Genomic DNA, 24,909 nt, shown 5'->3' on the forward strand with positions numbered 1-24,909 from the left:
ACTCTGGGAGGCCGAGGCAGGAGACCAGCCTGAGCAAGAATGAGACCCCGTGTCTACTAAAAATTTAAAAATTAGCTGGGTGTTGTAGTGTGCACCTGTAGTCCCAGCTACTTGGGAAGCTGAGGCAGGAGGATTGCTGAACCCAGGAGTTTGAGGTCACTGTGAGCTATGATGACACACCCTACTCAGGGTGATAGAGCGAGACTGTCTCAAAAAAAAATTCTTTATGAGAAAGTCTGTTTTGACATATGCAGTTTTCAGGGACCTTCCATTTTTCAGGACTCAGTGTGAAAAATGTATGTAAACTTGGAGCATCACCTGGTGCCACGTACAGAGCAGGTGCTCAACTGGTGCTTGTGGAAGGAAGGCCCAAATGAATCCGTCTATTCCTGGCATGCGGGGGGCCGTCCCCAGACAAGGCCCTGATGTGCCTGGTGGACCTGCCCACGCCTGCCCTCCCAGACGCCCACTCCTGGCCCTGACGGTCCCAGCGCTGGGTGAGATCCATCACCCGGGGGTAAGGCATAGCCCCTGGGAGAGCAGCTGTAGACGGCCATTGACACACTAGCAAGTAAATGCCACTGTTGTAACTGGAAGAAGTGGCCTAAGAATCCAACCTGTCGTTAAACCTCTTTATCTTGGACCCACGAGGACGATGAGACAAGAAGAAATGAGGGCACATCAGCAGCCCGGAGGCCAGGCTGGGCTGGGCTGTGTGATCTTGGGCAAGTCACTTCCTCTGGCCGCAGTGCCCGGATCTATGGATGAGGGCCTGGACAAGTGGATTTCAGCAGTCCCCCCAGGCCAGCTGTGCAGTTCCGGGGTGAGGAGGTGATGGGAAAAGCTCTGGCGCACAGATTCACCCTGGAGCAAGGTCAGGAGATGGGAGTCTCAGAGGGAAAGTGAAAGGGCCGGGCATTTTCCTACCGAACCTTGTTTCCAAAGCCACCTGCCTGGCCCCTTCGGGTGTGTACTGTGGCCCCAGCCAGGACCAAGCCAGGAGTTTGCCTGCTCATAAGCTGTCACAGCTTTGCGTCCCAAAGTCCAAGAATCCTTGTCAACTTCTCCTGTGCAGGGACTCAGGCCAGCGCAGGCTCCACGGAGACGGGGGTTTCCTGACCTGCAGAGGGTGGGGGCAGAGGTGCTTCCTCCTTCCGAGGAAGAAGATGTGCATCCAAGTTCTGTTTTCGAGTCAGTGAAAACACTCCCTGCTCTTTCTGCCCCGTCCTTCCCTGGGGGATTGCAAGGGCACAGGCCCCACTTGGTGCTGGGGTTGGGGGGCAGGGGAGGGAGCTGAACCCACGGGACGCAGGTGCTTTTGGTTTGCAGTGTTCTTGGCTACCGCAGAGCAGGCGTGTACATGCACCGCGCGAATACCGCCTTACTGGGGCTTCCCGGCAACCCTGTGAGGCCAGGTCAGGAGGAGCATCCCCATTTTACAGAAGAGAAGCCTGAGGCTCCAGAGAGGAAGAGCATCTTGCCCAAGGTCACACGGCAGATGCAGGGACAGGAGCGCAGAAGTGAAGCCTGAGAGCGCGGGCCAGCGCCTCCATCTGAGGATTGCCCGGATACGTTCAGAGGCGCTGAAGGAAAACAGGTCACTGCGCTGTGTTTTGGAGGGACACGCCAGCTCTGCGAGCCTCTGCCTCAGTTTCTTTGTCTTTAAACCTGAGGGGGTTGGTGTGTGAACTAAGTGCGATAAAACATGTGCGAGGCCCTCAGCACAAGGCCCAGCATGTAGCAAGCACTTGAGCAACATCAGCGACAGATGTTGTTATTGTTCCAAAGGCTGACAGAGCACTGACCTTTCTCCCACTTCACGCAGCAGCCCCCGAGGGTGGGTTATTAGGAGCCCCTTTTACAGATGAGGAAATCTGAGGCCCACTCCCTTCCCACTCCCACTCCACTCCCTTCTTCTGCAAACTGAAGGTGTTGGGCTGGATGCCCTGTCCACGCCTGGCTTCCTCTCGGAGGTGGGCAGGTCCCAAGGGGTAGGGCATTCTACCCAAAGGATGACCCTCTACCTCCACTGTCCTGGATGTGAGGCGTCCCAGCCCTCCCAGGTCCCCAGGCAGCTCTGAGGCCCAAGACGACAGCTGCGGTCCCATGGGTACAAAGCCCCGCTGGGGATCCCTACTGCCCGGGTAGGAGGAAGGAGACTGTCTTCATGGGAGTCCTCCTGCCCTTCACAGAGAGACTTCTGGCATCTCGTCCTTGAACTCCTGGCTCTCCAGCCGTTCCAAGCAGCTGTCCTTGTCCTGGACCATCCTTCCCGGAGTCTTTAGAAATCTGGAATTCAGGGCGTAACTGAGAATCAGCCCCTGCCCCAGCCCACCCAACCCCAGCCCTGCTTCCCCTTTTCACCTCAGCCCCTAGGCTGCTCACCTGAACAGGAGTTTCTGCCCCGGCTCCTTCTTAATGATGTTCAGCTTATAATAGTGGCGCAGGGCACGGGACATCTTCTCGTAGGTCATGTTCACCCGGTTCTGGAACGCAAAGCGGCCCACATCAGACCCCCACTCCACACCCTGCTTCTTCCAGGCCTCGTTTTCCACACCTGGAAGGGAGCAGGTCAGACCAGGTGGCTTCTTACGCCCCTCTGCCCAGGGTTCTGTGAGGGTTTATAAGCGCTTGCTAGAGTTTGGAAGGGGAAAGGGAGGGGAAGATTGGGGAAGAAATAACAGGATGTTTTCTCACCTACCCAGCTGAGACTGTGGGGCGGGAGTGAACTGTATGTCACTTTCAAATAGCAAATGTCACAAGCAGTAACAAACAAGTGTACACATTTGTGGGGAATGCAATCAGAGAGATACCATGGTGCAGTGGCACGGATGGCCTTGCCACCAGCTGTGTGACTTTTTTGAGACAGAGTCTCGCTGTGTTGCCCGGGCTACAGTGAGTGCCGTGGCGTCAGCCTAGCTCACAGCAACCTCAAACTCCTGGGCTTAAGCGATCCTCCTGCCTCAGCCTCCCGAGTAGCTGGGACTACAGGCATGTGCCACCATGCCCAGCTAATTTTTTTCTATATATATTTTTAGCTTTTAGTCTTTCTTCCTGTCTGTGGAGTGTAGGCAGTGCAGGGTCAGAGCAAAGAGCCTGGGGTTCGGCATTAAGCCCCAGCTCCACCACTTGGCAGCTGTGTGACCTTGGACAACTGTCCTTACCTCTCTGAGTCTGTTTTCCCGGCTATATAAGGAGAAGGACAGCATCTGTCTCACATGTTGCTTGTGAGGATTGAATTAGCTAATCCATGAAGCCACTTAGCACAGTGCTTGGCACATAGTATGAGTTCATTAAATGGAATTGCTGCTCGCTGGGCATCTCCCTCCCTGTGTTCTATGGGGATTGGACCAGACAAGTAACCAGAACTGCTGCTGTTTGCATCCTTTTGGCCACCAGCAATGCTAAGAGCAACATAATACAGTGGAGCATGGGCCACACAGCCTGGGTCCAAGTCTCTTGGCCCGGGGAGGGGAGTATACTCCGGGGCAAGTCGTTAACCCTCGCTGTGCCTCAGTTTCTGCATCCAATAACACTCACCTCACAAGGTGGTTCAAGCATTAAATGAGTTAACGCAGCTAAAGCGCTCAGACCGGTGCCTGGCAATCAGACACAACTGCATTTTAGGAATCACTATAAATTGCCGATTACCATTATTGTTAATAGTTTTCTTTAAAAGATCCATTTTTTTTTTAGTTAAACTTCTTTATATTTTAAAAAGGACACATTCTTTACATTACTACTATAAATCATGAAATAGGAATAGTAGTCACATTTTTAAATCTTAATTCAAAAATAAATACTTAATTATGAGAATTTGGGGTCAACCACCTAAGATCACCTCACAGACACCTGTGTAGGTGTCGTCATTCTCCATCATGGGATGCGGCCTCAGCCACTCCCAGGCCTTTCTGGCTGTGACATCTGATGCTCCCGTGGGGCCTGAGACCCGGGTTTCTGTCCCAGCTTCCTCATCGGGCCCAACCACCCACAGCATTCACTGTGCAATTCATGTAAACATGCTTTGAAAGCCTCAAATGTTAAGCAAAGGTAAGATTAAGCAATCAGAAGGCACAATTGTTGAGTTTCAGGGACATTCCCCACCCATAGGAGGTAACTGCCTGTCCCTGAGTATCTCCCAAAATGAAATGATCCTGGCACTTCTGGGGCTACTGGTGAAGGCCCCATCGGTTGAGGACTGTCTTCTAGCACTGAGGGGTCCACTCTGACCCCCTCCTCTATTTTCTTCTGGAAATGTTGCAGCCATTTCACCTGCTGACTGAGGTTCACCTTGTGGTTTCCCCAGAGTCTGGCGAGCCCATTTGGATCCACAACTCGAAAGATCTTGGCGTCCTTGTCTTCCCACCTGATGTAGGGCTCATACCTGGTGTCCAGGAGCAGCTGATACACGTAATCCCACAGTAGCCGGCAGTCTGCAATTTAGCACAGGGGTGCAGCAGCCTTATTGGAACTATAAGGACAGGTGTTAGAAAGGTGGCCTCAGGAACCTTGAGGCCAGGGCCCTGGGAGCACCAGCAGGGTGATGAAGATGATGGTACTAGCAGAAATAGCCAATTATGGGGTCTCCTTCACTGTCTAATTCAGTGGACACAACTCTAGGAAGTGGCTACCTTTATCCCAGGAAGAGGTGAGGAAATGGGGTCGGAGAGGTCCAGATGTGTCTGCAGTGGCCAAGCCCCTAAGTATGAGGCAGGTGGGGAGTCGAGCCCAGCAAAGCCAGGCTCCTTTGTGACAGAGCAGGCAGGGGGCCCCGGGGTCGGTGGCCGGGCCTCGGACTCCAGGTCCTTCTCTGCCCCCGCCCAGCCGCTCAGCCCCTTGACGTCTAATCCTTATAACACCCATCCTCCCGAGCCCCTAAAGGGGAGGCTCAGGAACAGTGAACGTGCCATCATGCAGGGCAGGTGGCAGCGGGATCTGGGAGCAACTGTGGTCTTAACTGCCACTGCCTGGGCCTGCCGCCTGGGCCCTCCCAGGCAAGTCACCTGGCCTCTTCTGAGCCACAGTTTCCTCGCCGGGGTGGTATGAGGATTAGAACACAGCAGGCCAAAACCCTTAGTGCAGTGCCTGGTGTACGGTAAGTGCTCCAAGAATGCCAGCATTACAATTAAACAGATCCAATAATTGTGTTTTTAACTGATACATAATACTTGTACATATATATATATTTTTTGAGACAGTCTCGCTGTGTTGCCCAGGCTACAGTGAGTGCCGTGGCGTCAGCCTAGCTCACAGCAACCTCAAACTCCTGGGCTTAAGCGATCCTCCTGCCTCAGCCTCCCGAGTAGCTGGGACTACAGGCATGCGCCACCATGCCCGGCTAATTTTTTTCTATATATATTTTTAGCTGTCCAAATCATTTCTTTCTATTTTTAGTAGAGACGGGGTCTCGCTCTTGCTCAGGCTGGTCTCGAACTCCTGACCTCGAGCGATCCTCCCACCTCAGCCTCCCAGAGTGCTAGGATTAAAAGCGTGAGCCACCGCGCCCGGCCTACTTGTACATATTTATGGGGTATAAGTGACATTTGGTTACATGCACAGAATGTGTCATGGTCAAGTCAGGGTTTTTAGGGTATCCATCACCTCAAGTATTTATCATTCTTATGTGTTGGGCCAATAACTGTGTTTTTAGTGACCTTCAGTTATTTCCAACCCGGATGCCAGGCTCCTGCCCCCTCTGTGGTGGCCCCACCATGGCTAGAAAACATGCTTCAGAAAGTTGGGCAGCTGTTCTGTCAGTCTGTCTGGTTGCCCATCTGTTAATCAATCCTTCAAGAATGAATGCAAAGTGGAAGTGTATTATTTGGTTGGAGCTCAGGCTCTGGAGCCAGACTGCCCTCGTTCACAACCCAACTCCACCAGTGCTGGGTGATCTTGGGGAAGTTACTTAACCTCTCTGTGCCTTGGTTTCCTTATCTGTGAAACGGGCAGCCCATTCACCCCCCAGCCCCCCAGTACAAACCCCCTGTCATCCAGGCAAAACAACCCTGGTCCTTATCACCCATGACCCCTCTGGGACTTGGCCTCACCCACCTTCCCCTCCCCCAGAAACAGCCTCCTACTCACTGGCGATCCTGCCGTCCATGGGGGCCTGTGGCATCGTGGGGAAGGAGAAGACCCCCTCGGTCTTGCAGCCGAGCTCCGCACAGTGAGATAAGCTGAGGGACTCCTCCCTGCCAAGGGGCAACCTGGCCAGGCCCGGGGCATCCAGGTGGCTGAAGGAGCTGGCAAGCCCTGGGTGTGGTGGCTGCTGTAGGAGGCCCCTTCGGTGGCCCGCCCGAAAGGGCCCAGTCCCCTCTGCAAGCGGATGAGCACGTTGATTCTGTGGGCCCCAAGCCTCCCCCACCCCAGCCCCTTAATGGCGAGCCTGGGGCCCCGTGGGGCAGCACCCCTAATGCTCTGCCTCCACCCAGCCCCTGGTTAGAAGGTCAGGGAGGGAGTGGAGGGCAGGGCGTGAGGGCCAGCAGCCCAGGTGCCAACTGTGGCCCCTAGACAAGTAACTTAACCTCCCAAGCCTGTTTCCTCATCCGTGAAACTGGTTGCAAAGCCAGAGGTGACAGAGCTGGGTCTAGAACCCAGGTGCCCTGTATCCAGTGTCTCCTGTATTTGCCCAATACATATTTATTGAGAAACTTCTATGAACCAGGCATTGTTCTAAGAATCTTGAGGACAGTTCATTGAGCCCAAAAAAAACCCCTGCCCTTGGGGAACTTATATTCTAGTGGGTGGGTAGACGATTAAAATAAAACAAGAAATAGAAACAGTATATAATATGGGGAGAAAAAAATAAAATGCCATAAGGCAGATAGAGAGATGGTGAAAGGCGCAGGGCTGCAATTTTAGAGAGGTCCGTCCGGCCTCACTCACATGGTCACATTTGAACAGGGACCTGCAGGAGGCAAGGCGTGAGCTACGTGGGTATCTAGAGCAGAGGGGAGAATGCCAGGCAGCGGGAACAGCAAGTGCAAAGGCCCTGAGGCAGGAGTGTCTCAGGCTTGCTCCATGAACCAGGAGTCCTGGCTGGCTGGATCGGCATGAGCAAGGGGGAGAGAGGTGGGAGAGGAGGGCAGGGGCAGGATGTCATTGTAAGGACTGTGGCTGTGGCTCCGAGTGAGAAGGGAGCCACTGGAGGACTCTGAGCAGCGGAGTGACTTGACCTGGCCGCTCTGTTGAGAACAGACCACAGGAGGTCAAGAGCAGAGGTGAGCAGACCAGTGCGGAGGTTCTGCAGAGGCGATGGGGCGGGAGTGGGGGCCGCAGTGGAGGACTGGAAGAGGCTGGATTCTGGATGAATTTGAAGATAGAGCTGACAAGGATTTGTGGACAGTTGGGATGAGGGTGGGGAGAAAGAGAGGAATCAAAGATGATGTCTAGGCCAGGTGGGGTGGCTCATGCCTGTAATCCTAGCACTCTGGGAGGCTGAGGTGGGCAGATCGTTTGAGCTCAGGAGTTCGAGACCAGCCTGAGCAAGAGCGAGACCCCATCTCTACTAAAAATAGAAAGAAATTAGCTGGACAGCTAAAAATATATATAGAAAAAATTAGCCGGGCATGGTGGCGCATGCCTGTAGTCCCAGCTACTCGGGAGGCTGAGGCAGGAGGATCGCTTGAGCCCAGGAGTTTGAGGTTGCTGTGAGCTAGGCTGACGCCATGGCACTCTAGCCCGGGCAACAGAGTGAGACTGTCTCAAAAAAAAAAAAAAAAAAAAAGATGATGTCTAGTGTCTTGGTTTGAGCAACTGGAAGAATGGAGCTGGGGTTTGCTGGGGTGGGGGGCCTGGGAGAGGAGGGGACGTTTGGGTTAGGGCTGTCGGGGCCATCCCAGTGGAGGCGTGAGACAGGCAGTGCGCAGCGTGCACGTGTGGAATTTGGAGGTCGAGGCATGTATGGGAATTATTGGCCCCTCATGGTGTCTAACACCCGGGCTCTGAGTGCAGATAGAGAACATGAGAGGCCCTTGACCCTGGGGTGCCTCGGCATTTAGCAGTGGGGAGAAGAGGAGAAACCAGAAAAGGAGATGGAGAAGGGAAGACCAGGCGGGCAGAGGAGACCCAGGTGAGTGGGGTGTCCTGGAAGCCAAGGGGAGACAGAGTTTGGGGGAAAGGGGTGACCCACTGGGTCAAAGGCTATGAGAGGTCACAGTGAATAACGACTGAGCGTGGACACGGACATCCCCATGTTCAGGTCCCTGGGACCCTGACAGGAACGGTTTCCATGGAGAGATCAGGAGAGGAAACTGAGGCCCGATACAGACAACGCTTTGCTGGAGAGGACAGCAGAGCAGTGGGGGGAGATGGGAGGGCTGCGGCAGGCAGGGCTGCCAGGAGTGCCCAGGCCGGGAGGGCAGAGCCCACGCCGGTCTCTTTCCTCCCTCCACCCGGAGCAAGCCCTGCCCGCCCAGTGAGGCTCATCTGAGGGGCTCAGAGCTCCACGAAGAGCTTCCTCACCTTCCCCTTCCAGGGGCCCGGCGGGGTGCTGGGTGAGCATCTTCTGCCTGAAGGCCCCTCCAAAAAAGGGCCCACACACCAGGGCCCGCCGCTGGGTCTGGATGTACTGGAGCAGCTCGTACAGGACGTCACCTGGGGTGGGCGGATGGGAGGGCCGGACGCTGAGCAGGCCGGGAGGGGAGGTCACCGCTCTGTGCGGTCACCTACCTCTCAAGCCTGTGCCGGTGGAGGTCAGGCTCCTGCTGCAGCTGCAGGAGGCCGGGGGCTGGGGACCGGCTGGGCCCGTGTCGCCCCCTGGTGGATGCATATTAGAAAGCCATCCCTTCCTGCCCCGGATGCAGCCGCCTCCAGGGCACAGCTTGCAGAAGCAGCCCACACACACCCCTGGCTGAGGGCCTGTGTGCAGTGCACAAACTGTACAACTGTACCTCATGTTCCTGGGGGCAGCAACAGTTCTTCTAAGGCTCGTGGGATTCCCAAGCTTTATTAAAAGGCTGCCCCGGCTTTCTAAGGAGCAAAACAGTCCTAGTCTCTTCCTACAAGGCGGGATCGAGCCCTGTCCATGGTCGCACCTTTGGGCTAAGGTGCTGACGGTAGGGCAGGAAAGAGGGGGATCCATGGGCCCAGAGCCAGCCTGGGGGTCCCGGGCAGCCAGCGGGGTAAGGTGTAGGTGGTGGGCACTCAAGGACCAGAGGTGCTTGTGGGGAGCAGGAAAGACAGACACAGGCGTGACGGGGACCAGCCCCAAGCTCACCTGCTCCCCAGGGTCGCCTGGGTGTAGGACTGTCACAGCTGTGCTGGGAGCCTGAAGCCTTGTCTGTGTGTCCCTGCCCGCCCCCACCATGCCCCAGAGCTCTTAAATCCGAGGACTAAAGGGACTAAAGTCCCAACAGCCACTGGCAGAGGCTCACGGGGGAAAGTGGGTGACAGGACTTGGGATGTGACATGAGACTGGCTGTGGGCTTGGTAGGAGAAAAGGAGTGAACAGAATATTTGAGAAAATCTCTTTGCCACAAATGCCATGGGCTTGCTTGGCCAAAAGACGGGCTACAAACAAAACATGAGTGTATTTTTAAGGAAAAGATACCAGACGCGCACAGACATGAAGCGCCTCCTGAATACAGGTGCAGAGAGCATCCGAGGTGATTCCAGAGACTCCGAAGGGCTGTGCTGCCCCCCGCCCCCCACTGCTCTCCCGGCCAAGCTCCGTGCTGCGGAAACACCGTCACAGGACATTCGTTCCCTTGACCTCAGACCAGACCTAGTTTCTGGTTACAAACTCACGTTGAGGGTGAAGGCTTTTGCTGTTATCAGTCACTTATACCTCAGTGTGAATGAATTTTGGACCTTTCCCTGGTGGTGGCGGTTGTTTTAATATCGACAGATGTAGGGGGCGAGGGAGGCAGGAGGGCGGAAATGGAAGAGGAGACAAGGGCCGCGGCAAGGGGAGGGGAGAGGGAGAGAGGACAGGCCCCTGCAGCTCCGAAACAAGCGGCCAAACCGCCTCCTTCGCCAAGGCCCGCCCCGCTGGGAACCACCAGGCAGACATTTAAGGACAGAGGGGCACCTGCAGTGCTGGGATGTGAGCACAGTTCCCTAAGGAAGACCCCCTCGGTCTCCCTCCCTGGGTCCCTCTGGCCTCCCAGGGAGGCCAGTGAGTTTCCCTGACCTGAACCCGGGGCGCGGTGCCGGAAGTCGTCCTTGGTGAGGATGCAGAGGGCGCGGCCGTTCATCTGGAAGCTGTGCTCCCGGGTGCGCTGCAGGGAGTACTCCTGCTCCGCCCAGCGCAGCCAGTGCAGCACGTCCTCCCTGCTCCAGAGCGCAGGCTGGATGCCTGCAAGCGGCAAGGACAGGGGCTGGGGGGAGGTGGAGGGAGAGGGCACTCGGTAGGACCGGGACCTCTCCCCGTCCATCGGTCATCAGTCCTGTGTCAGGCCCTGCTTGCCCTGAGAGCTCTCTGAGCAGATGCTCTCCTGTCCTGCTCCCCGAGCCCCATCATCTGCTCTACCACTGTGTCCCATTCTTTCCGTTCCTGGTACCTTACTTTCTTTGTAATTACATTTCACATTTGATATATGTTCATGTTTATCATTATATGTACATGCACACATACATAATATGTATCCACTTATTTATTGTTGGTACTCCCTCCCTCCGACCTGTTTTCCAATCATTCGTTCAACAAATGTTTAATTAGGAGCTACTATGTGCCAGGCACTGGACTGGGTGTGCTGGGGTGCACTGTCGTGTGTATTCAGCACCTAGAACAGTGCCTGGAATACAGCAGGTGCCTAATCAACACGTGTTGGATGACTGTCCTATGAATGGGGTGTTATTGCTACTGTTTCCCAGAGGAGGAAGTGAGGCTCCCGGAGGCTAAGTGATTAGCCCACAGTCACGCAGGTAGCAGGAGGTACAGCCAGGCCTGGAGCCCAGGTCTCTCTGCTCCATGGTGCCAGCTCAGAGCTGGGTTTCCTCTGGAACATCCCAGAAGACAGGCAGTCTCCTGCACCCGTCTCCAGTCTGTGCACCCTTATTTCTGGCAATCCCCGGGCAAGTGGCTGCTTTATTCTCCCCACATTTCCACTCTGCCTGGGCCTACTGTGCTCCTAATGCCAGTTATTTACATCACTGATTTGGGCTGTGTTTAACGGGGCCACATCATGACTTTCATGGACCCTTGGCATATTTGCCTTTGTGGGCACCTTCCTGAATTTAAAAACATATTTAAAATTAAATTTTATGACTGCATTGGTATAAAGACTCAGATCTCACCGGGTTCAGTTTTACAAGTAAGAAAGCTGAAGCAGAGGAGAGAAGCAACTGTCCAAGGCCACACCCTGGCAATGACAAAGGCTAAACCAACCTCTGACTGCCCTCTACTCAAAACAACACACGAAATAAAATTAATGTTTTTTTGTGTTTTGGTTTTTTTAGACAGAATCTCACTCTGTTGCCCAGGCTAGAGTGCCATGGCATCAGCCTAGCTCACAGCAACCTCAGACTCCTGGGCTCAAACAATCCTCCTGCCTCAGCCTCCCGAGTAGCTGGGACTACAGGCATGCGCCACCATGCCCAGTTAATTTTTCTATATATGTTTTTAGCTGTCCATATAATTTCTTTCTATTTTTAGTAGAGACGGGGTCTCGCTCTTGCTCAGGCTGGTTTCGAACTCCTGACCTCAAGCAATCCTCCCTCCTCAGCCTCCCAGAGTGCTAGGATTACAGGCGTGAGCCACCGCGCCCGGCCAAATTAATGTTTTTTTAAAAAAAGGTCTGCATCATTCACTTGTTTATTCACTCAGCCAATACCTAATGAGCACCAGCCACTTGCCAGGCACTATGTCACTGCCAGGACACGGCATGGGGCGCGTGTGGCAGCAGGGAGGGACCCCACAACCAGTGCCTAATGACAATCCTAGTCAGAGCACAAGTTAGGAGAGGTTTCCCTTACTTCTATTTGGGGACTCAAGAATGAATAAGAGGGAAGAATAAATGTCTGAAATTGCCCCAAAGATTATTTAGAGGGGAAAAAAAGAACAGAGGTGAGAAGTGACCTTAGTGCCGTGTAAGTCAGATCTACTGGTCTTAAGCTCAGGCCTGACTGGAAAACAGGCCGGAGGGAGGGACGGAGGACCTGGACAAGAAGATGGAGCCCAGGAATAAGTGATGTCCAACTCGCGTGCGTGTGTGCACAGCTGATGCAGGACAGAGGTGGGATTTTAATTCAGTGCTAAGACATGGTAAAAACACAACTGGCCCTCCACCTGGAAAAAAATATATTTAGACCCTCCCCTCCCACCATTCACAAAAATCACTTCCAGGTAGATTAAATGCCACCCCCACACCCCCACCCTCTGTTATGGGTTCTATTAAATGTTGTATTAGAGAATAGAACAATGTAAGTCTTAATAGCAGTAGAAACAGAAAATAATATGCATTAACAAGGGTAGGGAACACCTCAACCACGACAGGAAACTCAGAGGCTGTAATCAAAATGAAAGAGACACATTTGACTACACTAATTTTTTATGCGTGTGACAAAAGATACCATAAACAAAACTAAAAGGGATAGGTTTCGGGGAAATAGTTGCAATGCAGATGAGAGATAAAAGGCTAATGCCTATCATAGGGCAAGAGCATCTTAAATTGATTTTTTTTAAAGACAAAAAAATCTTACCAATCATTCAGAGTGGAGCAGGATTTCTCAACCTTGGCACTAGTGACACTCTGGGCCTGATCATTCTTTGCTGTAGGGGCTGTCCTGTGCATCGTGGGATGTTTAGCAGCACCCCTGGTCTCTACCCACTCCATGCCAGCCCAGTTCTAACAACCAAAAATGTCTCCAGACACGGCCAAATGTCCCTGGGGGCAGGGGGCAAAATTGCCGCCAGGTGAGAACCCTGTGGTAGAGCAAATTCATCAATAAACAAGAGACAGGACGCGTCACCTCTATGGTCAGGGACAGACACAATCAGGAAAGAATGAGCTATCATTTTAACAGCAGGAGTGCTGGGAAAAAGATGCCTTGCTATTGAAAATAGGAATTTAGAGTCTCCATGGGGGTATCAGTCTGGTGATACATAAATGAGGCATAAAAAGCTGAAAAGTGTAAAATGCAGAGATCGCATGATGGTCAATGTCAGTCCTCCACAGCCTGCCAGGGCTTCTGGGGCTGGGGGGCAACTGCCAATTGCATGTTACCTGAATTCACATTTTTTGCACAGTTCCCTGGTCCACTATACTTGATGCTGTCAGCCTAAAAACTCAAAATTATGATTTCTGAGTCAGAGGGGTATGTTTTCCTGGGTTTGGCTGGAGGGTGGAGGTGGATTACACACCCATCTGGCTGTTACACCTTCCTGAAAACATTAAAATTACACTGAGAGGGGAAACCCTGCACTTGGCAGACACCATCAACCACAGATACAGTCCTGCTCCCCAGGTCCAGAGACATGGGCAGGGGACTTACCAAGATGTCTCCAAGGAACCATGAGGTCACACACAGCCTGCAGTAGCACCTGGAAACTTCAGGCCTGTCACCACTCTCTTTGATTACCCCGTGCTCACTCCAGCTTCACCTTTCATCCCGTTGCCATCAGCACCTCCAGTACAACAATAAGGAAGAGGGACCTTTTTGTTCACCATGTTTTCAAAGAATACTCATGTCCAAGGGCTTCCCAATGGACTTGAGTCCCCACCACATGACCAGGTCCCGAGCAGTGGGTCGGCCACCAGGGTCTCAGTCAGACCTAGCAGTGGCTAAAAGGCCCTCACACCTGTAGCACTGCCACTCACAGATCAGCCACCTAGTGCTGGACCAAATCCCCAAGCTCAAGGTCCAGGTTCCAGCTCAGCCCTTTGCTAACCAAGTGTCTTAGTCCATTTTCTGTTGCTTATAACAGAATACCTGAAACTGGAGAATTTATCAAGAAGAGGAATTTATTTCTCACACTTATGGGGACTGAGAAGTCCAAGGTTGAGGGGCTGCATCTAGCGAGATCCTTCTTGCTGGTGGGGACTCTGCGGAGTCCCAAGGCAGTGCAGGGCATCTCACCGCCAGGGGCTGAGCGTGCTCAAGCGCTAGCTCAGGTCTCTTCTCTTCTTATAAGGCCACCAGTTCCCCTCCAGTGATAACCCACTAATCCATCGACCCATTAATCCATTCATCTCTGAATAACCCATTCATGTGGGCGGAGCCCTCCTGACCCAATCACCTCTTAAAGGCTCCACGTCTCAATACTGTGACACTGGGGATTAAGTTTCAACATGAGTTTTGAAGGGGACATTCAAACCATAGCACCAAGTCACCTCAGATAAGCCACCCACCCTGTCTAAGCCTCAATCTCCCCTCTGTGAAATGGGGCAATAATACCGCCTCTCTGGTGGGCTCCCCTGCTGTTTGAGGGTCAGTGTGCAACAGCGGTCAGGAGCCTGGGCCACATGCCACCCAGCACTGCCACTCCCAGGTAGAGACCCAAGAGCTGGTGAACACCTCCACCCACAACGTGCATCTGAACGTCCACAGGGGCTTTGTTCATAAAAGAAAAGAACCAGAAACATCCTAAACGTCCATCAGCTGGAGAATGGACACACTGTGGTATTTCCATGCAACAGGCTGCTGCTCAGGGAAGCCAGAAAGTACACACACTGCTAGACATGACAGGTGGATAAAGCTCAAAGACACTATGTCGAGGAGGAAAAAGCCAGACATAAAACTATGATCACGAACAAACATGCTAATCTGGGGATAAGAGTCAGAATAGTGGTCACCTTTTGGATAGGAATTGACTGGGAAGAGGCACAAGGGACACTTCTGGGGCGTTGGAAATGTTCTACACCTCGGTCTGGGTGGTGGCTACACAGGTGTACACATAAAACTCACGGAGCTGCACACTTGATATCTGTCCACTTGACTGTATGTAAGTTATACCCCCCAAAAAAGTAAAAGTAAAAACAATGACAGCATCAAAAGCACAGATGATGGTGCTGGAGCAGCTGTAAACTGTGACTTAAGACTATGCCTAAGTTTCCTCATCTATAAAATGGGGATGATGACAAGACTGTACCAGCCACACAGAGCTGTCACACGGATGCTGGGGATAACCAGTTTAAAGAGAAGTGTCTGGCATGTGGTACGTGCTTTCCGAGATAAATGGAGCTCTGCGTGTCAGATGAGGCAACACGTGCAAAATGCACAGGGGCCAGCACACATGCCGGCAAGTATTACCTAAGGTGTCGATTACTCCCAAGAAGTCTCCCTGACCTAGTCGCCAGGATGAGCCTAACTGACCTCCCTTAACAATCTAACCAAGTTAAATTCCGGGGCTTCGCCAGCAGACCAGCCCACGGCCTCTTCCTCTCTCAGCATAATCCACTGCATTTGCAGTTCCTTCCCATTAGCCGTCTTTGTCTCTCGAGACTCCAGCCAGATACCATCTTACTCTCCCTGCTTGGTGGCCTGCTCACCAGGGATTTCCAGCTCCCGGGACAGATCTAGACAGAGCCCCCAGCTGGTCGGCCAGAGGAGCTGCCGACACAGCTGGAGAGCTTGGTGCCTCCCCCATCGCCCCAGCAGGGCTGACTGCAGGGGTTCTTCTCTGCCTGCTCAGCCGCATGGCCCTCCAGGGCCCGTGGTGCTCCTGTACATAGTCACTGCTTCCCGACTAAAACGACTAAAACGTCAGCTCCAGGAGGTGCAGACTTTGCCTGTCTCGTCACTGTTGTCTCTCTGGCACCTACAGCACTGCCTGGCACAGAACAGATGCTCAATAAATACGAATTGCCTAAATAAGTGAGCTGTGGAAATCAGTGTGGGGCTCCCCCAGGCCTCCTGGCCAGCCCCCTCTTCAGCTCCCCACCCCACCCCGACCAGACCTCTCTTCCCACAGCACCCCTTTCACTCTCTTGCTCAAGAAATCAAATTAGCAAGCCCATCAAGTCAAAACCTCTCTGTCCTGGTTTCAAGACCCCTCAAGCTGCCCCTCCCCACCTGATCAAGCTATTTCCCACGACACCCCTGTGGTTTACTAGGTCTGGTGACCTCCAGGAGCAACAGAGCTGGACTAGCCTTCAGCAACCGAATCAGAACAAACAGCTGGCTTCTGTCTACCTTGTAGGGTCCCCTTGCAGGAAGAATGCAGGAAACAGTTAAAGTGCTTGGCCAGTACCCTAAAACTGGGAGCTATCGTCACCTGATGTGCTGGAAGCTGTTGCTCAGAATAAACGACAGCTGTGGGGTCTGAGGGATGCAGGTTCAAGATTCAACTCCACCATTTTACTGTTGGTGACTGGACAAGATCATTCACCTCATTCCAAGGCCCAGTTTTCACATCTGTAAGGCAGGGATAATAAAAGAAGCTACTTCTGAGCCCTATTGAGTATATTCAATCAGACAAGAAATACAACATGCACAATACAACAGTGCAAGCTCAGCAAATGGCCTTTAATATGGTTGTCAGCATCCTCATTGGTGAAGCCCAGCCTGAAAACAGAGGGACTAGCCTGTTACTCTGCCATGATGCCTACGGCTTGTCACTCATCACTGCTCTCAGTTTATTGCGTTACCATGTCTTCAGAGACCCCTCCAATCTGTCACCCCAGTGCTTGGCCCCGTTGTCCCAGCTTACAGTCCTTTCTTGGTGAGCACACTGAGCTTTATGGGCATCCCCAGACCGTGGGGGCAGGGCCAGTGCATACAGCTGTGTCGTGTCCTGCACAAAGGCACCGACTGAGGGGAGGAATGAGAGAGTGGAGGGAAAATCCAGCCAGGGCTTTGCTTGCCTTCTTTCCAAATGAGGAGTCTTTTCAATTTGCACAAAAATGCACATGGTCTAGCCCTGGGCCCTGCGTTTAGGGAAGAGGGAGGTTCTCTTTCCCTAAATTAATAGTTTTTGGAATTTCCCATCTGTCCACTGTTTGCCATATTCCTGTTCATTGTCAGGTGATGACATCACTGTCAATACTAACAACTTCCAGAACATTCACTTCAAATCCCCATCCTCCCCACTCCACCCCACCCCTCTCTCATATGCGTGCGTCCATCTCATTTCCTGCTTCTAATGTGCCACGATCTAGGGTAACATTTCTCACACTACCTTGACCTCTGCCCAAGGTAAACAAGCACATTGTATAACCCGCCCCACCCACATGTATATAAATAGCCTAAACCAAGGGTTCATGAAATCACAATTGCCTTTACTATTTACCATGGACTCTGATATGTTCTATTTCATTTTTTAAAAATATTTACCTTGATCCACTAAGTTGATTTCACTTCCTTGGTGATTCTTGACCAGCATTTTGAAAATAAAGTGTAGTCCTCAAGCCAGCGGCAGCAGCATCACCCTGAGTTTACCAGAAATGCCAACTCTCAGTCCGCTCCAGACCTACTGAGTCAGATCTGCATTTCAACAAGGTCTCCAGGAGATTCAAGTGCACATTAAAATCTGAGAAGCCCTGGTCTAGGATACCAGGAAGCCACACCTATCAGAGCTGCTCCATTCAGTTAAGTGCCCGGGAATTCTCTTACAAGCGAAGGATGTGAACTTGCCACAGCATCTAAAATCTGTTCGAGCTCCCCAGAGGCCCTTTCCTCTTGCGTTACACTCCAGGGAGTTGCAGAGAGGTGTCACCCCTCTCCCTGTGACTCGGAATACAGGAGGTGGTGCTGTATGTCTCTTCCCAAGGCTTATGTACAACTAGGAGCTTTGAAAGGCACTAACTTCAAACACAAGATGTCTCAATTCCTCAGCATCCGAAGTGGGAAGTTCACAACCTCTTCCCAGGGAAACCAGCTCCAGGGAACAACCAAGAGACTCAGGACCAGAAACTAAGAGTACTGGGTTTGAGGCCCAGTCTGGTCATTAGTGTCACAGATAACTCTCTGGCCCTCACTGAGTCTCAATTTCTCTGTCATTGAATGGGGTGGTGTCACTGAGTGGTGGTGACCATCTCTAAACTGCCTCCTCTCAAAATTCCCCCAAGTTGCCCCTGGAGGGTTCATCACTTCCCAGACGCACTTCTCTGTGACCTCCGCAGGACCACACAGTCCTAGGGCCTGCCCTGACAGCTGTCCCTGCCCTACAGCTGTGTCCCTTCATAGCTCCTGACCCACCCCAGCCTTGGGCAGACCCTCCTGGCCACAGACCAGGGATGGGGAGTGAGATCCTCCTTCTGTCCCCACTTTCTTGCAGGAAGTGTAGTTGTGAATCTCGTGGACACCCTGCCAGAGCCTCCCAGATCCCACTCCTCCACCCCAGCCCATCTCCTGTCACTGGCCACAACACAATTGTCCTCAGGGTGGCCTTGCCACTACTCTACAGCACATCTTTGTCAGGCAAATAAACACAGAAAAGAGAGCTCTACAGGCAAACAGGTTGTGTGCTCCATGTAGCGCCAACCCACAGGAGCTAGGCAGAATTTGTTTTGTTTGTTCACTTCCTGCTGAGGCCGATGGGTCCTGACTATTAGAATGGAGCCTGGAGGAGAAGGAGGGAATGGGGTAGGCGACTGGGAATAAATGCCAGAGAGATGCCCAGAGATGGAGATCCTATTTCCAGGACTGTGGGAACAGGAGGTTGGTACCACCCGAGCCAACTGAAAAGTCACACCCTCATTTGGCATCAGCAGTTTGCTTATTTGGGATGTTGTTGACAGGAAAATGAGTCATTTAGTGTACTTTGTCTTTTGAGACTGTTAGATATTTACTAAGGGCACTGTGTTGTCTGAATACTTCCAGAAGTTCCAATAATCATGAGTCATGGGGTCTAAAGGGAGATAGAGAAGATGCTCTTGGGGCCCCACCCCCAGCCCCTGGCTCTCAGGGCTACACTCTGAAGGCTACTTAATGCCGGCAGCTGACTCTGCCCTGGGGCGTTTTTCTGGCTGCAGGACCCCTCCGCCAGCATAGAGGGTAACTTGGAAATGCTGGAGAATCAACAGCCCCGGAAGGAGACTCCCCCATCACGGATGGGAAGTAAGTGGAGAAAGCCCAGCCTCCTTACCCCTGGGTTGGGGTGACTCAGCTCCGCTCTACACTGTCCCCAGAAAGCCTCACTGGGCTTGAGCTCCAGTCGCCTGCAGTGCTGACTGGCCCGAGAGAACATTTTTTGGAATTCCTTTTCTTCTCCGTTTTTCTTCCCCACCCCTCCGCAGTATTTCAGGGTCTGCTTCTGGGGAAATGTAATCCGAGGCAATAGGATTACTACCTCGGGGGTTCTAACCTGGGAGAAAATAGGCCACCGCGACTTGTACCCGAGTCATACAGCCAGGGAACAGGCTGCCCTAAGAGGGAGGGATTCCTGTCACTAGAAGTGTGCAGGAAGACCTGGTGACCATCTCAGAGGGGCCCACTGGACGGGTCCTGCATTGGTTGGAGGTCCTCATGTCCTTGATGAAGACCTCTAGCGGTCCATTCACTCATTCAACAAATATTTAGTGAGCTTCTGAGCTTGAGAAGTTTGGCCTTATGGAAATATGACTTCGCAGTGCTCCGAGGAGAGTTATAGATCGTGTGTTTGAACTTCATTCTTAGGAATTGTTTCTTAGAAGTGCTAAAATTTCTATCCTTGTGTCTTTAGTTAATAGATAGGTGTGTATCGTAAAATCATATTAGGTGGTACTTTTTTGTTTGTTTGTTTTATAACCAAGGTTCAGAGAAAACAAGAACTCCATAAGTCTTTTCTCAAAGTATCTGAAAGTGCAATCATGGCGGGTACCTGATCTTCACCTTCTACAGTCTTATCAATTCTTTCCCACTCCTAGTCCCAGATCTGACACCACGCTCACCTTCTAGGCTTACCTTCAACCTCAAACTCCCCCCCGCCAGGTCCCAGTGAACACACATCTGGGTCCCCATGACAAACACATAAACAAAAGAAAATGCAGGCCGGGTGGCTCACACCTGTAATCCTAGCACTCTGGGAGGCCGAGGTGGGAGGATCACTTGAGCTCAGGAGTCCGAGACCAGCCTGAGCAAGAGCAAGACCCTATCTCTACTAAAAATAGAAATTATCTGGCCAACTAAAAATATATATAGAAAAAATTAGCTGGGCATGGTGGCGCATGCCTGTAGTCCCAGCTACTCGGGAAGCTGAGACAGGAGGATGGCTTGAGCCCAAGAGTTTGAGGTTGCTGTGAGCTAGGCTGACACCATGGCACTCTAGCCCGGGCAACAGAGTGAGACTCTGTCTCAAAAAAAAAAAGAAACAAACAAACAAACAAAATGCACTCTTCAAAAAATTAAAAGGTTTGCAGATTTGTATTTTCCAAGGTGACGACTAAACTTTCTAAATCCTCACTTCTCCTGTACCCTCTCACCCAGTAACCTTGAGCCAGCCCGTGTGGAAGGGAAGAAACTGAAGGTTACATGACCTTGGGCAGAACACAGTCTCCTGGGCCTTGCTTTCCTAATATGGAATACAAAAGAGTTATTTGATGCAACAATAAAGGCCTCCACCAGCTGGACATTCTAGGACTTGGTGAGTGGGACAGATTGAAGCAACAGACAGTCCTTGTAGAGCTCCCCAGACCTCTCCCAAAGTGGAGTTGCCACTTCCCTCCGCCACTGCCCTGTGGCACCAGGGCCTCCTCTATGCTCCTCTCCCTCCAGAGCCTGCTCCTGGGCGAGGCTGAAGTGTCAGTCCCAACTTCCCTCCAACTGTGGAAAGACGGGCATGTTCCCCATTAAAAGGACGTCAGGCTGTGGACGGCAGAGGTTGTAGGCCTTTGAGCACCTTCTGCTCAACCCTCAGCTCAGTCCTGTCAGTGGCTCAATAAGCAGGTTGTGGCCAGGAAGTCAGAAGGGAGTGAAATCAGTAGAGCAGGGTTCCAGCCACTGGGCCAGCTGGGAAGGAAGTGTCCCGGAGGCTTCACAATCCAGCTCAGATGTGCCTGCCCCCAGCTGCCCCAAGACTCCCACCCAGATCAGAGACCCCAGCCAGCCAGCTGTCCATCTGCTGATTTCATGGCGCGGGAAGTGCACTTCTATTAATAAATCTCTTAGAAGTGACCAGCAGGACCAAGGTCTGGCTTTAGCATCCATCAAGAGCCTGTGTGACCTTGAGCATGTCACTTAGCTTTTCTGCCTCTCAGCTTTGCCATTTGAAACACAGGCATAAATACATTAATCAGCCTGCTCCATGCTTGTGAGTTTCCTCAGGTAAGAGCTCTACTTAGGAAAAGGAAATGAAGAGATGGCCCGTATGTTCCCATGGTTATCTCTGGGTAGACTTGGCGATTCCATATATTTTTCTTATGCTTCTTTGTCATTTCCAAATTGCTGACAATAAGCACATGCTAATTTTGTAACCATAAAAATTAAACATAATTATTTAAAAGAGGGTTCTACATACAGACAACTACATACATAATAAACACACACTGTTTAGTCTCATCTGGTTTCCTCACTGGCAATGTCTCCAACTCTTTGTCTTTAGGCTGCAAGAGACCCAGTGGCTCATTTGATCCCAACCCTCATCTTACCAATGAGGAAACTGTCTGCCCCTCACCCTTGGCCATGTCAGCTGTGCACCTTCTCTGACTTCCTCACCAAGGAAAGTTAAAGAAAACCTAGCAAAGATATAGCAAACAGAGAGAAAGTAATTCCTTAGATAACAGGAGTCTGCACATCATGTTTATGTTTATAAAATTAGCTTTTCTATTTGCAACAACATGGATGAATCTGGAGGATATTATGCTAAGTGAAATAAGCCAGGCACCAATGGACAAATACCACATGTTCTCACTTATGAGTGGAATCTAATACAACAGAACTCATAGCAGCAGAGAGTAGAATAGTGGTAATCAGAGACTGAGGGGTGGGGAGACTGGGAGATGTTGGTCAAAGAGTACAGAGTTGCAGTTAGGAAGAATAAATGATATGTATTTAAGGTGATGGCTATGTTAATTAGCTTGATGCAATCATTCCACGTTGTATACACATATCATAATATTACTTTGTACCCCATAAATATATACAATTATAATGTATAATTTTCAATTAAAAATTAATTTTAAAAAATCAGCTTTTCTCCTCCCATCTACTTACGGAGTCGTCCTGGCAGCTTGCAGATCCCCCCCTCATCCAGCAGGTGCAATTGAGCTTCACATCTGGCTTGGACTTGGGTGCCTCGGGGTGGCATGGCTGCCATGGGGCTTACAGGAGAACCAGCCAATGCTCCCTCCTAGGAGAAAAAACCAGGACAGTCAAGAAAGAGCAACTCAGCCATCTTTAAATGTATTAAGAATTTTTTTTGGAAGGGAAAGAGTCTTGTTCATCTCTACCAAAAGACTGCATCAATCTTAAAGTAGGAACCATGTATGTCTTCAACGTGGTACCATCAATATTTTGTACAGAGTAGATACTTGATAAATTTCATCCTTTTGATTCAAGCTTTCCATGCATGTGCCTAACTCTACCAGAGTGATCCCCTGCCAAGGCTTGACTCAAAAGATTGAAATCTGAAGGCCTAGGACTGACTACTCACTGGAAACTTGATAAGAGAACTCAGGATAAAAAGGCCTTAAATCAGAAACAAACAAATAAATACTATTTTCAAAAGAGAAAAAGAAAGTATAAATTTCTGAACCCCAAGGTCTTGGCAAGGGAAGTCTGTCTCTTTACAGTTTTACAAGCAGCATAGACCCCAAAGTGATTTGGTTCGTTAGAGAATTTAAAAAGTGGCAGGATTTTGTAGAAACAGGAGGCTCCTTGGGTCGCATACCTGGCCACAGGCTGCCACACGGAGGAAAGGAAAAGTGAAACCCCTTCTAGCAAGAGTCGTTTTTTCATTCTAGTATCTTCAAGAGCTTACATTCATCTCTCTGGGTCTGAGGACAGAAATCTGCAGTGAAAGATTTTTGGAGCTAGAGCCAGCAAAGTGAACTCCAGAAGGCTTGGCTGCCAAAAGGGGATTCAACACCTTTTGGGGTAGTTCTCACTTCATTTCTGGCTGGCCCCTCCCTCCTGCCCCAGTTGGTGCTGTTCCCCAGGTAACCAAGCCTCAGAGGTTGCCACCTGGTGGGGGAAGGGGGCTTTTCCTTGCTGGAGAAGGGGCTCAAGGCCAAGGACTTCCCTAGGACTTGCAGGAGGCTCCTTGTCTACTTCTCTGTCCTCCACGTAAGAGGAACGGGGAATTCCGGGGCTGTAACTGCCTGGGAAATGCCAGCCGGGGAGCTGCTGAGGGTCATGCCTCTGCCAGGAAGGGGTCTGATACACGGTACGGACCTTGGAGAGAGGGGAGTGTAGAAAGGCCTTGGGGCTGGGACTGGTTCCAGCTCTACGGGGCAGTTCTGAGGCTCCTAGGGAAAAGCGCTAAGGGGGAGGGAGTCACAGCACGAGTGCGTTTGCCAGCTGTGAGGACCTGACTTGTGCAGGAACCTCCATGGACCTCACATCTGGTTGGTGTAGAGGTGACGAGCATGACGCCTTCCAAATCGTATGTAACGTGGGGCGGGGGGAGGGTGGTGACCAGTGTCTAGAGATAGACAGGGAGGTTGGTGAGGGATGGATGGTGAGGTTTAGGAATGTGATGGAAAGTGAGATTCCAGCCAGGAAAAAGTCTGATAAAATGGATTTGGAAATTGAGGTCGTGGAGAAAGGATGGGGTGCAGGTGGTTCCGCGTGCGCGCTGCATGTTCAGCCTCCAGGCTCTTACCTGCATTCCAGGTGGAGGGGAGGGAGCCACCCGGCTTTCTGTCGTGAGCGCTCCCCTGGCTGAAGCTGCTGGGGCCCTAGGCTTGCGCTCCCTGAGACCTCCTCCCTCAAACCCCTAACTTGGCCCCGAGAACTGGTAGGTTGCGAGGGAGGAAATCTCTTTCGAGAAGCGCCAGAGCGTGTGCGCTCGGGTCCCCAGGCGAGCAGGCGCGCGATGCGCTAGGGTAATCGCTATCCTTCCCGGAAACGAAAACGAAAGAGCAGGATCCGGCTTCCACTCCTGCCCACGCGGGCTAGCGGGAGGGCAGGGGCTACCCCTGCGGGAGCGACGCCGCCGAGCGACGCCCACTCGCCCGCCCGGGAGGTGTGGAGCCTGCTGGCCACTTCCCGCAGGTGGACAGCCCCTAGGGCAGACTGATCGTGGCTCCAGTGGGGACAGAGGTGGGATTCTGCGGGATCTGAGAAGCCCAGGGAACCGCTGGTCCTGGCAACTTCAGGTCGCCCCTGTGCGTCTCCGCAGATGGATGGGAGGGGGCCGCTTAGGCGGTTTTCGTGCACCAGGTACCTCTCCCCTTAGGGAACCCCCACAGCCCCCGTCGGTAACGCCACGGTGAGAGGCTGTGGTTCTCCTCCTGGCTGAGGTTCCTATTGACACCTCTCCCAGGCCTCTGGCTGCTCCAGGGTGGTGCCGGCTCACCCATCACTGTGTCCACCTGCCTCAGCTCCCTATGCCTTGAGGGGAAGCCGAGAGAGGTTGTAAACACAAAAGCAAACCAACACACGCCAAAAACAAGGAAGGAAAAAGCCTTCAAAACGTTCTGCTGAAAATATGAGGGTGTAGATGCTGTTATAAAGAAGGTTTAGTACTAGCATATCATAAGCTTGAGGCCAGCAATAAGAAACCAACAAGAACAAGAACGAGGCCAGCAACTCAACAGAAAAATGAGCAAAGGATATGAATAAACAGTCCACTTAAAACAAAATGCCAAATGGCCCCTGAACACAGAAGAAGATGCTCAGACTAATTCATTATTTAAAATCTGCAAATTAAAGTTTTTCTGAGTTATCATTTTTTACCCATAAATTTGGCAACAAATTAGAAATTTAATAACATAATCTGCTGGAGAGGCTGAAGGGAACAGGCATTACACTGGGAGTTCAAAGTACTCATGGAAGGTATTATGGCAGGATCTAGCCAAGTTATTAATACAAATGCATTTAGCCTTGACCTAGAAATTCTACTATGAGATGTTTACTCAACAAATATCCACAATATACACGGTAATTTAT

The 24,909-nt window shown here is 51.6% G+C and overlaps 1 protein-coding gene across 4 annotated transcripts; it reads right to left on the reverse strand.

Moving 5' to 3' along the window:
- Positions 1–154: 154 nt before the first annotated feature.
- Positions 155–23,926, reverse strand: ETV7 (ETS variant transcription factor 7). Of its 4 annotated transcripts, XM_045543610.1 has the most exons (8): positions 23,621–23,867; positions 22,012–22,147; positions 10,133–10,297; positions 8,464–8,595; positions 6,085–6,315; positions 4,291–4,433; positions 2,386–2,486; positions 155–2,289 (listed from the first exon to the last, which is right to left on the reverse strand). In XM_045543610.1, exons 1-8 carry the CDS (start codon positions 23,624–23,626, stop codon positions 2,187–2,189), a joined length of 1,017 nt encoding a protein of 338 aa, XP_045399566.1. In that variant the 5' UTR covers positions 23,627–23,867; the 3' UTR covers positions 155–2,186. The 4 variants fall into 4 exon arrangements, with proteins under 4 accessions (XP_045399566.1, XP_045399564.1, XP_045399565.1 ...); XM_045543608.1 differs by lacking the exon at positions 10,133–10,297 and having other exon boundaries at positions 4,273–4,433; positions 23,621–23,926; XM_045543609.1 differs by lacking the exon at positions 10,133–10,297.
- Between the last annotated feature and the right edge of the window lie 983 nt (positions 23,927–24,909).

Source organism: Lemur catta, chromosome 2 (assembly GCF_020740605.2).
Source record: "Lemur catta isolate mLemCat1 chromosome 2, mLemCat1.pri, whole genome shotgun sequence".
Taxonomy (NCBI): Eukaryota; Metazoa; Chordata; class Mammalia; order Primates; family Lemuridae; genus Lemur; species Lemur catta.